This window comes from Mustela erminea, chromosome 5, assembly GCF_009829155.1.
Source record: "Mustela erminea isolate mMusErm1 chromosome 5, mMusErm1.Pri, whole genome shotgun sequence".
Lineage (NCBI taxonomy): Eukaryota > Metazoa > Chordata > Mammalia > Carnivora > Mustelidae > Mustela > Mustela erminea.
In genome coordinates, this window is record NC_045618.1 from 47,245,233 (window position 1) to 47,262,010 (window position 16,778).

A 16,778-nucleotide genomic window follows, 5' to 3' on the forward strand; every position below is an offset into this window, starting at 1 on the left:
TTATTTAATGCTCACAGCAACCCTGTGAAGAAAGGTAACATTGCTACGCCACGTTACAATTGAGTAAACTGAGGCACAGAGATGCTAAGTAATTCACTCCCCTTCTAGGATCTGTGTTCTTGACCTTTACACTGTCTGGCACAACATGCCACACAGACACTCCCTTTTTTTTCTTTTTTTAAAAGATTTTTAAGTCATCTCTGTACCCAATGTGGGGCTCAAACTTACGACCTCAAGATCAAGAGTCAAGATCAAGAGTCCCAGCCAGGCACCCCAGGACACCACTTTCGTGAGCTGGGAGTAGCCTCCACATGTGCGCACACAGCCAGATGCTCAAGCATCCGTATATCATGGGTGGTCCAGACCTATCACATCTGCAGATTCAGGCCAGGACTTAGACTGGGGAGAAGGGCAGTAAATATTAAAACAACTAAATACTTCTGCTCTAGTTGGTGCTGCCACCCCTGCCCCTTCCCCAGTCTCCCACCTACCCATAATCAGGCACCTATACTGTTAACCCCCAGAACCCCAACAGGCCTCTATAGCCCTAATTCCATTCTTTTTTTTTTTTTTTAATTTGACAGAGATCACAAGTAGGCAGAGAGGCAGGCAGAGAGAGAGGAGGAAGCAGGCTCCCTGCTGAGCAGAGAGCCCATGCGGGGCTCGATCTCAGGACCCTGAGATCATGACCTGAGCCGAAGGCAGACACTTAATCCACTGAGCCACCCAGGCACCCCAGCCCTAATTCCATTCTAACCTATCACTAGGAGTGCCAAACATGTCTTTAAATATTTTCATTCTTATCCCCAGGTATGGACAAGGCAGGGGCAGTGGGATGGGTGCCTACAACAAGGCAAAGGGCTTGGGCTCTTGAGCCTTCCATGAGTCTTGGTCAATGCCCACCGAGAATGGTATGAGCTGGTTCCCATGCCCAGCTGGTCCCCACCCCATCCACTTGATAGGCAGCTGATCAAGGCTCTTCAAAGACAAGAGTACTGAATGGACACTGAGAGCCAAGGGAGACTCTGATGTGTCATTTTCACCTTCACTGAAGCCACTCAGCTTCCCTTAATCAAAGAGCAAACAGTAGGGGAGACTTGGGGCCTGGCCTGTCTGTCATCCACAAAATCCCATTAAGGGCCACTTTTTGAAACCTCTGTGCTACAAAGACCTGGAGGGAAGGAGGAGCTTCACAAACCAGGATGCATTGCCTGGGAATTTTGCTTCCTCATGTCTTGGAAGCTCACCTCCAACCCACAGAGTTAGCCTCCTAGGATCTGAGACAGTGGGCCAAGTCCCTGCAGAGCCTCAGAGCAGGGTCCCCAGGCTCTTTGCACACATGGGTGACACTGGGTGCAGACATCAGAACTTGGGGGCTCTGTGGACCCAAGGGGGAGGGGGGAAATGGGGACAAGGACCCTATCTGGGGCAGGCCACCCTCTACTCTGGGATCTCAGGTTCCCACCCAGAGACTACTCCTTCGGATATCCTTTCAGGGTCCTCAGGAAAAGCCAACCCACATGGCATTCTCCTAGTGAACAAGGCACTACGGAAAGCATGTGTCCCTGCTGGGCCCTGTGCTGGGTGCTAGGGACACAGGGGTCCCACAGCCATGGCTCTCAGGCTGTCCAGGGAGAGAGAGAATAAGTAAGGGCAGTTAGGGGATGAACAGGGCTGAGATCAGGACTGGGAGGGGAGAGGGAAGTGTGGGGTGGAGACCCCCAGAGACCACTCAGCTCTGCACTGAATCTCCAAGAGCTTCTACAGAAAGCAGGACCAAGGGGTTCCGGGAGCAGGGGCAGCTGGTACAAAGTCCCAGAGGGAGACAGCATGCAGAATTCAAGAGCCTGGCTGGGGCAGAAAGGATCAGAAACCACAATGAGACCTCAGGGAAGCAAGGTACAGAATGAGGAATCGCAGCATGCAGGAGTAAGCTGCAGTGAGGGGCACAGGAAGGAAGGATCAGAACTCTGGGAGGGGGCAGGGGAATGCATTGGTGGTACCTGATCACTATTTTCTGAGCCCCTACTCTGCGTGGTACACTGTGAGCCATCGTAGCCCACATAACATGTGGTGTGTTTACGAAAGGGGAGCTCCTGCCCGTGGGAGCTTAGAGTTCATGTGTTCATTCATTCATTCTTCATTTATTGAACACCTACTATATGCCAGGTACAGAGTAGAGATTTCAACTAGGAACAAATCAAAGTCCTTTGTTCCTACTGAGCACATTATCTAACTGGGGAGACAAAAAATACACACGGTCTACATCTCTGTTTCAGGCAGCAACAGCACTAATTAACAAAACGGGATGGGGGTACAGAAAGATGGTTGGCGGGACTGCTATTTCAGAGAGGGTGGTCAGGAAAGACTCTGATAATACAACTTTTGAGAAGAGGATGGAGTGAAAGAAGGGAGAGAGCCACGGGGCTATCTGGGGGAAAAGCACTCCCGCAGAGGGGATAGTGCTCAGGGTTTCCTGGGTGCTGCGGTGAGGCACACCCAGGACAGCAAGGAGGCCAGCATGGTGGAGGCAGGGAGGGAGGGAAGAAGGAGATGGATGGAAGTCAGCTGGGGCCAGCCGCTGTGAGAACATCAGAGAAGCAGCCGACCCCAACAAGGGCCAGAAATCAGAGCTGGCATCCCATAGATACTAATGGAATTCAGAAGACAGAAAGTGGGGCCCTGGACACCCAGGAAGAGGACTTTAGATAAACGTCCAGCGGCTCTGCTGCTAATCGAGACTTCCCCTCAGAGGCTGCCCGGTCTGGATAGCTGAGTTTCCATTACAGCTGCCGCAGGTAATTAAGCAGCAGTGCCTTGATCCTTCCACCGCTGCGTCAGCACACAGGACCCTGCTGGCCCTCGCTGCAGGTGGGGGAACCTCTGGGGCTAGGCCAGCAAAATGCAGCCAGCCAGACCCCAGATTTCCCGTGTTCTCTTGACCAGGGTGCCTGAGCACGGCTGTCCACAGTTCACCCCATCCATGGCTCACCCTGTCCCCAGGGACCTCCGGATGGGTCTTTCACCCCTTCGGCCATCCCTCCATGCTGCTGTCCCAGAGCAATGGCTCCCTGACACCCCCCAGCATGTCACTGGCTGCTTTCCCCTTTCAATGAGATTGTCCGTGCAGTGCTGAGGGTCCAGATCCGTCCACACCCGGCCCTTCCAAGCACCACTCCCATGCTTCCCATGCTCTGGCCACAGAGGCCTGCTGACGCTGCCCTGATCCCAACTGCTCTCTCCCACCTGCGCTCATGCTGGTCCCTTGGCCACAAAGTGCCCTCCTTGCACACAGGACACAAACAGCAGTAGCTACCATTTACTGAGCCCTCACTGCATGCCAGCTTCCATCCAGAATGCTTTCTTCGTGGTAACTCATTTCGTCCACTCAAGCCCAAAGGGGCAGGTCCTTAATACAGCCCTGTCTTATCTTACAGATGACAAAACTGAGGCAGAGAGAAGCAAAATACCATGCTCAGGGACAGTCACCCAGAAGACAGAACGAGCTTTAAAACTCAGGGTCTGTCTTAATCAATGCCCATCTCCTTGCCCTCCTGTTAAGTTTCTACTCATCATTGACACTCTGCTCAAAGCCAACCTCCTTCAAGGATTCTTTTTTGGAGGCATACCCGGTGCCTGGGTGGCTCAGATGGTTAAGCGTCTGCCTTTGGATCAGGTCACAATCATGGGGTCCCGGGATCACGCCCCACGTCAGGTTCCCTGCTTGATGGGGAGCCTGCTTCTCCCTCTCCCTCTGCCCCTCCCTCCCAATTCGTACTCATGCTTTCTCTCTAATAGATAAAATCTTAAAGTGTTTTTTGATTCCCCTCCCTCACCCCCCCACCTCCCCCATAATTCCCCAGAGTTATTATGGTTACTTCTCCCAGAGAGGTCTCTCAGTGCTGGGGGTCTGAGTCTATTTTATTCACGCAATTTCTTTCTCAGCCACTTAGTAATTATTCAGCACTGAGCTCCAGGCACTATGTCTGAGCCTGGCAACAACCCACATAGGAGACATGGTCCCTCAGCTTCGCGAGCTCACTTTGGAGTGGGATAGATGGACAGGCGAGGCAGCATCACAACCAGTGGGACAGACTGACTGAGGGGGCCACACGGCTCTCAGACAAGTGGTACTCTAGAGCAAAATCAGAGGAACCTAAACTAGGTACTAACAGGACAGGTGTCCAGAGAAGCTGCTGGGCCTTGGTGCTGTTACCATAAATCTACTTGTTCAAGAACCTTCATGAGGGCCGAAAAGTGCTAACAGGTGGACAAGAGCCCATGTCAGGTGTGCTCACTGTAAATGACGTCATCTGCTGCAGGGTTAAGCATCAGTACCTTATGAGTTTGGTCACTGTGAATCATCAGGTGGAGCTCAGCCACTCTGGGCGTCCTAAACCAATGGTCTAAACCCGTGAAACTGGGCATGAGATCGAAGTGGCTGCACTGACTTTGGCCACTTGGTGAGGACATGTTGGGGCAGCTGAACAGCAATGCCCCCCCCTTCCCCAGCCACCTCCACCCACCTGGTAACACCCTCCGTTTCCTTGACTACTTATTTAAAATGCTTGCTTATTTAAGATGCTTATCATGCTACGTTGGAATTTTTAAAATATATCTATTTCCCACTAGACCATACACTTCTTATCCATCTCTCTATCCCCAGGACTCAGGGTGCCTTCAAGGCCTAGAGAGCTAATAAATGTGGATGGATGGAGGGATGGATGGACAGATGGAAGGATGAAGGTTGGTCCAGGCAGCAAGGCTCAGCACCAGGTGCTGGTGACTCGGGGGAGCAGCGTCAGCAGTGTTTCTGGCACTGGCAGCTGGCAGCAATCCCGGGGGAGCCTCTTAGGGGGTCAGCAGGGAATTATTTTACAGGAGGAAAGGCCGGACTTTCAGGCAAGACCTACAGCTCTACATGTACACACACACACACACACATACACACACACACACACACACACACAGCAATCCCCAACTCCCTACTTTGATCCTGGTGTGCTACCTTAGCAAACATTTGAAATCAAACCAGTTTAGCTTCTGTCCTTCCTCTCCAAACAAACCTCTTCACCCACCCTCTCATCTGACCCCCCACTTCCCTCTTCCGGCCAGCAGGAGACCCTCTGCAGGAGGGGAAGGGTAGGACTGGAGGTCACACAGATCTCAGTTCCTGGGCTGCACTCCATCGGAAAAGGGGCTTAGGTTCCCCTGGTGTCTGTTCTTCCTGCTGTGCCAGGCCCTTGTGACCTTCCACCAGTCCGTGAGGAGCAAGTAACAGACTGTATGGAAAAGTGGTGGGTCAGCCTCCAGACGGGACACTGTTTTATTAGTGTTGTTGAAGTCAGCGGTCAGTCCAGGGAAGCACTGAACTAAATGTCACTGGGTCTGATCATGAAGCCCCTGCATTCCACTGCTCACTAGAAAACAGGGGTATGGAATTCCAGGGACATGGAGAAAGGCCAAAGTAGCCCCTCCTGCTACAAAAATGCTCCCAAAGTACAAAAAATAAAAAATAAAAATAGAGGGGACGCCTGGGTGGCTCAGTGGGTTAAAGCCTCTGCCTTCAGCTCAGGTCATGATCCCAGGGTCCTGGGATTGAGCCCCGCATCAGGCTCTCTACTCCCCCCCTCACCCCCGCCCAGACTGCCTCTCTGCCTACGTGTGATCTCTGTCTGTCAAATAAATAAATAAATAATCTTTAAAAAATAAAAAATAAAATAAATAAAAATAGAGATATCTAACTGTGTTCAAATGAGAGAAAGGTAAGTGCCCAAGTGTAAGAGAAAGTGGCCGGGGTAGGGAGCGGGGTGGAGCAGGGTTAGAGCAGGTACAAAAGGGCAGATGCTGAAGCTAAGGTAGCCCAGAGAACAGGGGATCTAGCTAGCTGCTGCCCCCAGCTCGGCTAGGAGCTTGGAGTTTAACCCACACACAGGGGCAGATGTGGCCTTGGGACCTGCCAGCTCTGTGCAGGGGAAACTTTAAAATGCACCCACCAGCCGAGTGAAAAATACAGGATTCTGCATGAGTAAGAAGTCTTCCACAAGAAACAAAAAACCAGGACAGGGGAATGGGGAGTCAACATTGCATGGGTCCAGGGTCTCCTGCAGGCATGATGAAAACCTTTCAGGACTAGACAGAGGTGACAGGAGCACAACACTGTCAATGAACTAACCCCCATGAAGCGTATACTTCAAAACCATTATTATCGCGTTATGTGAATTTCACATCGATTTTTTTAAAGGAAAAGGGAAAAAAAAACCCAAAAAACAAAACCATGAAAAACTCCAAGCCTTCGCCACAGTTCCAGTCTCAATGCGGAACCCCAAACCAAGTTAGAGATGCAAAAATGGGTCGTGAGCCACTGAAAACCATTAGTGTGCCTAATAAGAAAACACAGAACTGATGTAGGGGGCACATGCACCCCTCCAGGGTGTGGGGGAAGAGGGAAAAAAGCTCAAGAGCTCACAGCGATTAAAAAAAAAAAGGGAAAAAGAAATTATAACCAATATGGGGGGAGGTCCACCACAGGGGAGAATAAGCAGTGTCCACCCCCAGAATTGATACTCTAGGAGCTTGAGTCAAACTCATGGACTCCACACAGAATTATCTTGACATATAGAATGAATAGCTCAAGCTAAAACCATCTGAGACTATAAAAGAAATATGTTTGAAATAACTAAAGCAATCATGAAAGAGTAGAATTCATAATGAAAGAACAGACACTACGGAGAAAAAATAAAACAGTGAACACATGGATCTGAAGAAGGACCAACAGACCTCCTAGGAATGAAACACGCCGTTGTTGAAATTAAGACCTCCAGGGGCAGGTTAATTAGCAGAGCGAAAGGATTTGAAAAAATGGATCTGAGGGAAATCTCCAAGATATAGCATGGAGAGCTACAGAGATGAAACATAAGAGCTTAGGAGAGAGAAGGAATGATATGAGTCTCCAATATGTTGGACTTCAATAGAAGGACAGGAGATATTAGAAGAGACATGGCTGAGAATTTTCCATAACTGATGAAGCACATGAATCCTTTGCTTGAACGAGATGTACACTTCTGAGGAGCAAACAGTGTGAACGACGATGACTCCACCCCCAGACCCATGCTAGGAAGACGACAGCACACACGGGATGACAAATTCCAGAACACAACAGAAAAACATCCTCACGCCCTGAGGGAAAATCACTGAAAACCTACAATTCCACAGGCAGCTGAAGCACCTACAATTCCACAGGCACCATTCAAGAGGGAGGGTCTCGTGAAAGCCTTTTCACCTCCAAGTCTAGCTGGGTTGCAGAGTTAAATTTAGGATTATGAGATAAAATCTAAACAACAACAACAACAAAAATAAAATACGGCATTTCAGAGGAGAGAAGCTAAGAGGGGATTGCTCGTGGACCCCGCCCCCTACCAGGAAATACTGAACAGAAGAGGTGAGGAGCAAGGAAGTCAGGAAGCAGGAGCTAAATTTACATTTAAATAACCATCCACTGTATAAAACAACCGCTATCATAAGACAAGGGTACCTTAAGCCCCCAAAACACAGTGTGAGGACTTTGCTGGAGTTCAATCCGAGACACCGCTGAGGCTTCCCGTTAGCCATCCCTGGCCAATCATATGGACCCCACTGGGCCTGCGCAGTCCCCCTCCCCAGAAACTGAGCAACTCCTCCCCCACCCCCAGGCTACAGTGAGGCAGGGGGCCAACAGCCGCATACCTGAAGCTGCTGGCTCATCTCTCCAGGTCTCGATTTGGATGAAAACCACACGCAGGGCTCTAGCTTTCTAAGCAGGCACTGAAAGGGCTAGACAACCCCTCCAGGAAGTCCGGGGGTATTACCTCCCCCACCAAAAGGAAAAAGGAGATGGGGGATTGCACAGATTGATTCCCCCTCCTTGCTGGCTGAATACCAACAGGGGGTACCTGTTAGGTGTCATGCCCCTCCAGGAAGTCCGGGGGCATTACCTCCCCCACCAAAAGGAAAAAGGAGATGGGGGATTGCACAGATTGATTCCCCCTCCTTGCTGGCTGAATACCAACAGGGGGTACCTGTTAGGTGTCATGCTGTGTAACCGTCTCCAGCAGCAGGTAGGTAGACCAGTGGTTTTCAAAGCGCGGTTCCCAACGCAGCAGTATGAGCCTCGTCTGGGAACTAGTTAGAAATGCACATTTTCCAGGACACCTGGGCAGCTCAGTCGGTTAAGCATCTGCCTTCCGCTCAGGTCCTGATCCTGGAGTCCCCGGACCGGGATCGATGTCAGGCTCTCTGCTCAGTGGGGAGCCTGCTTCTCTCTCTCCCTCTGCAGCTTCCCCCTGCTTGTGCTCCATCTCTCTCTCTCTCAAATAAATAAATGAAATCTTTTTTAAAAAACGCACATTCTCCAGTCCCCTCCCCAAGTCTTCTGAGTCTGAGACCGACGCTGGGGCTCCGCAGTCTGTTAGAAGTTAGAACACGTCTTCCAGGTGATTCTTATATGAGGTAATCAGGTGCTGATAATACACTGGAGTGAATTGTGAATTGTGATTACCGAGGCATCTGTGTGGCATTAAGCAAAGCCCTCTTCTCTCTGCTTGGCAGCCAACAACACTGCAGAGTCCCTGCTCCAACAGCCTGGGTCCTGGCAGAGGACGGCATGTCAAATGAACAAGGAATAAAATCATCTATCATTTTATCTATCATTTTAAGCCACAGGGATTTGGGTGTTAATCGTTAACAGTGTCATAACCAAGCCCATCCAGTCGGATACCACCTAAGAATCAAAGAGCATTTTCTCGAAATAGCTCTAACCCCACTCCCTAAGTGAAAAAATCAGCTCCACCTGTGAGGCAAAAATGCCCACTGCCTTCTCTCTCAAGAAAGGAGAAAGAAAGAGAACTGTGCTTGTGCCTGGTGACCCTCAGGAAATATTGGGTGCCTGGGTGATGAAGAGGAGCTAGGATTCAGCTGTATCTGTAGCTAACAGAGCAGGTGCGCAGTTCTGGCCCAGAAGGTTCTAGAAGGGCTGCCAAGGGCTCTGGGATAAGGATGGCAGTTCTGGGGCAGGGGAAATGGTACAAAGAGTTTGCATCTGTATCAAGGTCTATGCAGGACATGCTCACTCATTGTTTTATCTTTCTCCTTCCGTGCACGGGGATTATCTGTCCTATGCCACAGTGGGTCCAGGGAGGCAAAGGGACTTTCCCAAGATTGCACAGTGAGTTGATGGCAGAGTCAGCCAAGGTTTTTACTCTGACACAGTGTCCCTCTAGTTTCTGCCAAGAAATGGGCTCCAGGAAGGTCATTTTGGAGGGAGGATGATGTCCCCTCTCCCCACCCCGCCCTGCCCAGTTATCCCCGTGCACAGTCCTAAGGACACTTGGCATCAGATGGGTTCTCACCAGGTTCTTCACCCAAGGGGTGGAAAAGAAATGGAGGGGGAGGGGCCGCAGGGCATTGATTCCTGGGTGCTTCTAGCTTTGCAAGCTTCTCATTTGGCACCCAGCACATGGGGCACCATACCTCATGCAAGCTCCCTGATGCTAGGTTCTCCATTCCCTCCTGGGCAACTGATAAAGCCTGGCTGGTTCCCTTCCTTTCCTCCCATTACAATAAGCAGGAACAAGAGAACGCCAGCAATGACCGACCCTCCCCTATACATGGGCTCAACTGTGTCCTCCTATGTTCAAGTCCTAACCCCCATTCTTCAGAATGTGACTTTATTTGGAGATGGGTCTTATAGAGGTAATCACGTTCAAATGAGGTTGTTAGGGTGGGCTTTAATCCAGTCTGATGGGTGGTGTCCCTCCATAAAGGGGAAACCTGGAGACAGACACATACGGGGAGAAGGCCGTATAAAGAATGGAGTTCCGGCGCCACGAGCCACGGAGCTACCAGAAGTGAGGGGAGGGGCCTGGAACAGGAGGAACCAACCACGCAGACACCCTGATTTGGACTTCTGGCCTCCAGTGGGGTGAGCCAGCACACTCCTGTGGACTGAGCCAGCCAGGTTGCACTGCTTAAAACGGCGGCCCCGGGGAAATGAGTAAGTGCCTCACCCAGCCAGCCTCCCAGCCCAGATCTGCCTCCCGCAGCCAGGCCAGCCACCTCCCCATCTTTGCTGATGGGGTTCCCTGTCCCGTCCATGTCCAAAGACACCATTCCATCCAGCCCGAAGCCCCCCGAAGCCTCCTGAGGGGAGAGCAGGTCACAGTGCTCTCCCTGGCCTGGCATGTCCCATCTGTGTTCTTTCACACACTCTCCTCCGGCTGTCATCCATGGTTCTTCTGCGAGTTGCCTGGCCATCCCAACAAAACTGGAAGTTCTACGAAGGCAGGAGCTATGTCTAACACTTCTCCTCTATCCCAAGCATAGCGCTGTGTGGGCCCCCGTGGGCGTCTAATAAATACAGGTTAAACAACCTGCGAGGGTTCCCCCTTCAGTCTTCTGTCTAGAGCTGATTCCTCATTTTTTTAAGATTCTGTTTATTTATTTATTTATTTATTTGAGAGAGGACACAAGTAGGGGGAGGGGCAGAAGGAGAGGGAGAAGCAGATGCCCCATTGAGCAGGGAGCCCTATGCAAGGCTCAGTACCAGGACCCTGGGATCCTGACCTGAGCTGAAGGCAGATGCTTAACTGACTGAGCCACCCAGATTCCTCAGTAACACTGGGTAAGAGGGCATGACTAAAGAAGATGATCTCTCCATTCTATTCGGCCCTACTTCATCAAGATGCCCGCTGAAGCACCTGTAACTCTGGGACCAGGTATCTGTGTACCAGACCATCTCTTTCCACTAGGCTGCAAGCTCCTTGAGTAACAACCGTCTCTTGTGTGCATCCATGTTGTGCATCCATGTCCCCAGCATTCACGTAGAAAAAACGCCAACAAGCAACAGTATAAATTAAATGGATAAACGTGAACATATGGCAGAAATGACTTACTGTGGGTCCAAAGACTCTGTAAGGGATTTAGGGCTCCAATAGCCCACTGAAACTGTGTGCACAGAGCTGTGTGTGCACGTACGTTTATACGTGTCATGCGCATTTTCACAGGGAGAGGGTCCACGGAGGTGCGAGAAATTAAAACAAAAGCCAAGTGTAAAGAAATGGTAAGATCCAAAGTCATGGAGTAGGGAGCTGGCTTTTATTAAGTCCCGACCCTGTGCCTGGTGATACAGCTGTTACTACCCCCATTTTAGATGAATGGAAACTGAGATACCAAGAGATGGCCTCTTGCCTAGGCTCACGGTGAGAGAGAAGCAGCCCACCCAAATGGGTCAGAGCAGACTCCAGAGCCAGACAGCCTACGTTCAAATCCCAGTTCTACCACTTTCTAGGTGTATGATCCTGGTCAAGTCACTTAATCACTCTGTGACTCAGTTTCTTCATCTGTAAAATGGGAGAAAGCAGGATACCCACTTCAGAGGGCTGTTGTGAGGAACCGATGCAGTCATGTACATAAAGTGATCAGGATGGTGCCTGGCGCAGGGCTGTGCTCTGATGACCAGGACGATGAGCGTAAAGAGAAGATGTTCTTAGGGACGGAGCTGAGACTCAAACCCAGAGCTGGGGGACACTTGCCCCTCTGGGTCATCACTACTGGCACCCCATGTGCCACAGTGACCCATCTCGCTGCTGGCACTTCTGTCCCCCTTCAGGAAGAGCCTTCAGTCCTAAAATTGGCTTTTCCAGCTGGCTTCCTGGAGGTGGGCTGGCCTGAGGCCACCAGCCCTGCAGGCAGTGCCCGGCTATTACATAAGGAGTAAGTGGGAGGTTATAAGCCGCCCTTCCTAGTCAGCAAGACCGGGTCTGTGCAATCAGGACACTTAGTGCTTCTGTCCTGCTCTTCATTTTCTAAGAGCTTTACCAACAACTGCTAATGGAAATTAGAAAAGGAATGTGCTGCTCCATTTCTGGAACCCCGTGCTGACAAGTGAATTCCCTTTAGCATTTCCCTGAGTCCATCCTTGTGCCCTGAGCCCTGAAGGGCTGCTCACATCCATTCTGCTCGGCCTCTAGGAGTCCTGTGTCACATCCCACGCCTGGCTCTCCCTTTCCTCTGGGCAGACAGAGCAGCAGCAGGAAAACCTTGATCATCATCTCATTTCTCCACTCAGGTCCCCATAGGAGCCCCACTGGCGAATGCCTTGTCCCAGCCTAGTCCTCTGCCCTGCGTTCCTGAGACACAGCCTTTTGTGGATGACTTTGAGTGAGTATCTTTGTATGTTTCCTGCAAAGCCATCACTACAGAACCCATCTGTGGGAGCATTTTTCATTCACTCCTGTAATGCAATTAGAATCGAGCTTCTCCAGCAAGAGGGGATATGTAAGATCAAGAGGGGAAAATTGTCATTTCATTCCCAACACTAACACGCCCACCCTGCCCATACCAGCTTTCTGGTGCTGGCTCATTCTACCCACCCAAAGGGCCAGGAGAATGCTAACAAGGAGACTCACTCTCCAAATCTGCCTCCAAATGAAGAGGCAGAAGCTTTGGGGGTGGATTCCCCTCTGTCATTAATGGGGGGGCTCCCCATTTCTCTGACAGTCTCCACAGTTGAGGCAAAACTCCACTGTCCCCTGGAGAGCCCCATACTGGCCCCAGTGCACCTGTCAGAGGTGGTGGGAAAGAGTCCACTGGACTCTAACAGACCCTAACCCTAAATCGTCCCCACTGAGAGGTTAAGTGACTTGCCCAAAGGCACATCCCTGGGAAGCTGGGACCAGACCCCAGACCTGCAGACTCCTGGGTATCTCCCAGTGCACAGAGCTGCCCTCCCACCCAGAGGGTCTACAGGTGCCAGAAACCTAGCCCTCGCACCTACCTTGTCCTCAGGTCTCCTGATCCTTTTTAGAAATGCTCCCACTTCCTAGAACCGGCCCCTTGTGATCTGTCTTACTCTTGCCACCCAGTGAGCCAGCCTGTCTTCCTTCCTCCCTTCCACTCTCCATCCCTCCCTCCACGCATCCATCTCTCTCCACCCACTGATCCATCCATGTCTACTTTCGTCCAGCAAAGCCTTCTGAAGCCCTTCAGATCTGCACCAGGCATTCAGCCCTTCTTCCCCACACTTCAAAAGTGTCCACTTCTCTCCTGACCCCAGCAAAGCCTAGAACTGACTGGCGTCCATCCAATCCTCTTAGGAGATTGACCAGAGGGCCAAATCTGCGTTCACATGTTTGTACCAGACCCATTGATCCCCTCAGAGCCGGTAGCAGACAGGGACTTCTGGAGCCCCCAGGTCAGCCGAGGCCAGCTCCCCAGGACCTGGCTGACAGCCCTACCTCCCTTCCTCTGGGTTGCCTCCCCTCCCCCTCCATCCCCAGGGAGATGGTTCCTACGTACGTATGCAGAAGTCTCCGTTCTCATAGTAGCCAGGACAGCACTGGGACCTCCGTCGGTACATGGTCCGGAGGCCGCGCCGATACGCCGTCTTATAGCTGATCCTGAGGCACAAGGGAGAAAGCCACTTGAAAGTATTGAAAATCAATCCCTCGCGTTAGAATGATATTTGTGTTAAGCTATATTGAGGATGCCATTCAATAATTACTTTAAAATGCATGGCGGCTTCAAATATGAAGGAACACAATAAAGAAAGATCGATGGCTGCATCTGGGCCACTGTGATGCAGAACATAGGACTCACACACCGTTCGCTACACCTGCCGACTTCCCCCCAGTCTCTTCAGCAGGATATGGAGAAGGGTTTTGGAAGATCGCTTCTGGGGTGATAGTGCAAGGTAACCAGGGGCTTCTCCTGAAGGCCTCCAGACCCTAGGGAGCTCCTGGGACAGGGACCCAGACTGGACTGGGACCCTGAGAGCATCTCTGCCAGGGCCACTGCCCAAATGAGGAGGCAGATCGCAGGCTCCAGAGAACAGATTCCCCCCACCTGGAGAACGGAAGAAGAGTCAGCAAAGGGGCCTCTGAGTCCGACTCAGTCCCAGAGAGTGGATTAACCTCCCTCACGCCAAAAATAATGTGTCCCGGGCAAGAGCTTTGCATGCCAACATCAGGAAGGCTCAGACCCGAGCCCTGGTTCTGCAGCAGGGAGAAGCTAAGGCCCAAGCAGCTCTGGCTTGGGAGTCAGAGCCCTGGGGTGTGGCCCTTCTGCTGACAGAGGCCTTGATACTTCCGCCTGTGCCAGAGAGATTTATAGGCAAAACCTCATTGCATTCTCTATCTGAGGCATGTGGTATGACTATGTCACCTTTCTTTTATTTCCTTGTTAGAGTTTTTATTCTTATTTTATGCACCCCTCCTTTGGTTTTATGGATGAGAAAACTGATATTGAGAGAAGTTAATGACTCACTCAAGGTCACACAATGAATCCATTTCAGAGTCAAGATTCAAACCCAAGTCACTCTCATTTCAAAGCCACTAGGCTTAAACTAGGGCCCTGTGCCAGTCCTGCCAGTCCCCACAGGGTGGCCGGCTGGTTATACAGGATGGCCATGGTGAGGGAGAAAGACCAGATAAATGGCTGGTGGAAGGACCGAGTCCTTAGGAGGAAGTAAAAATGGTAGGCAAAGCCCCTTCCTCACACCTAGGGTCAAAATGGAAGAGACTGATGTGGCCATTAAGGGACAGAGAGAGAGAGTAACTTCCCAAGGTCATGATGTGTGATGAGGATTCAACCTAAGTCATTGGGCCTTGAAGCCAGAGTTCCTTCACCTCCTCATCCACATCCCAGGGGAGCCTGCCCTTTGGGCCCCCTCCAAGGGGCAGAGCAGCGGAGGCCAGATATGGGAGATGCATATAGCCTGCTTTCCAATGGAGGGTCAGGCCAACTTGGGAAGGGAGCCCCATAGCACTGGCTCAGCTACCCCTCCCAGTCCTTAAAGCACATGCTTTATGACAAATGACAGTGCAGGGCCCTGGGGAAATCTGTGATATTTGGGAATGTCGTAAACTAAGGTCATTCTACTTTGTCAAAAACCCATAATGAAAAGTAAGCCGGCCTCAAACTGAAGCTACCTCCCTGGCACAGGAAAGCAGCTCCCGGCAATTGAGGGGGTTGGGGTGGCGTGGGCCTCTCAGATAAAGAAAGAGGGTTGGCTTAGAGTTCCCCCAACCCAGTCGTCCCACCACACAGGCATATCCCCCAGCCCTTCCAATGGAGAGCTGGTCTCAGCACCATGCCAGCCTCCCAGGAGAGAGATGTCTCCTGCTGCTTCTAGTTTTCTCACCCTTTGCTCGCTCCCATTGTTGGGGTGGGGAGCAGTAGAGGGAAGGGGCCAGGGGCCAGGCTGTCAGGGAAGGGGTGCTGCATTTAAACAAAGCATTCTCTGCTGAAGCAGACTGATGGTGTGTCTATCAGCATGCACACCCCAGGTTAGCAGGAAAGCTGCAAGGCAACTCAATAATTTAGCAAAATAATTCATGTTCCAGGAATGCAGCCTATTTTAATAAGCAGCCACTCACTCACCATCCCCCCAGCGCTGATGGATGGCAGCCCCGGCCTCTGAGTACCCAGCAAAGCCACACCTCAGAGCAAACTTTGCTCTGGCACAGGGCCTGACGAGCTCATGGAGGGAGCAGGACCTCGATTTCTGCCTCCACCTTTGACTGGGGGCCACAGGCAGCCCACTTGGCACAGCTGAGGAAGCTGGAAGGGGGCATTTGGTCCCACCTCTTCATTTCACAGTCAACGGCTATGGGAAGGGGATGCAGCCATGGCCAAGTAGCTCTACTGGACCGAAGTTCCTACAAACAAACTGTACAGTCTGGGGGAGGGTTGGGGAGGAACTACCGTAAGGCGCCAGAGAGAGAACAAAGGTGGGTACTAGAGGAAATGAGACACTGGAAAGGAGGAAATGACACGGGCCAAAGTTAGCCCAAGGGCAGGCCCGAGTCAACCATACTCCACATGGCTACGCTTCAGATAGAAAACACAGAGCCTTACTGACTTGAAGCACCACAAGACAACCCCAGGGTTGATCCAGGAACTTGAGAGTGAAAAGCAAAAACCCCAGAAAAGAGAAAAGCCACAAAGAGGAAGCGCCATATTTGTTGTAAAATCTCTGCCCAAACTCCTGGCCCCTGAAAGGTGTGTGTGGAGGGCAGGTCCCACGCAGTCCCGCTAAGACAAAACCTGTGAAACTTTTATCGTCTGGAAATTGAATGCAGCCAGATTAACTGGCTGGCGAAACAAACAACAACAACAAATCCATACTCCTGGGAGGGACATAACAGATTTCATTCTCTAAAATCTCTGCCATGAACAGTGCCCAGAATAAAATCCAAAATTACCAGACACAAGGAACAACTGGAAAACACCGCCTACATAAAGGAAAAGACAATGAATGAAGACCACCGTGAAGTGGGCCAAATGTTGGCATCAGCAAAGAAGGATGTTAAAGCAGCTATTATGTGTACGCTCACAGCAACGTTACAAACAAAACCCCAAAGAAAACCAGGCCTTTGCTTCAGCATAAAGCAAGTTTCCCCATTCACCTTGATACCCACCGTGATTTGGGCATAAACCACAAAGAGGGACAAGGCCCACAAGGAGGAAGCCAAAGAAATCTGGAACCAACACGAGTGTTTGGCGACTAGGCAAGAGGCCTAACAGGTGGCTGGCCTCCCCATCATAGGCTCACGGACCCTTCATTTGCTGCCTCCCACCCCCCAAATAATAGTGCCACCTTGCCCGGATCTAATAGCTCGCTTTTCCCCATCTTCCCCTGCACTTTTCAAAGCATCCCTGACCTTACCTGGACCCTGTGAGAGTAAATAGGGTGGGATCACTATACGTTTGATGAGCACACTGGGAATCCCCAAATGAAACAA

At 51.1% G+C, this 16,778-nt stretch overlaps 1 protein-coding gene across 17 annotated transcripts in view; it reads right to left on the reverse strand.

Annotated features, from left to right (window-relative positions):
- Positions 1-16,778, reverse strand: part of MEGF11 (multiple EGF like domains 11) — a 344,701-nt gene that overhangs the window by 205,545 nt on the left and 122,378 nt on the right. For all 17 annotated transcript variants that reach the window (XM_032342939.1, XM_032342935.1, XM_032342936.1 and 14 more), the window contains exon 4: positions 13,333-13,433. In XM_032342939.1, coding sequence (XP_032198830.1) covers positions 13,333-13,433 — 101 coding nt within the window. The remainder of the gene's footprint in view (positions 1-13,332; positions 13,434-16,778) is intronic.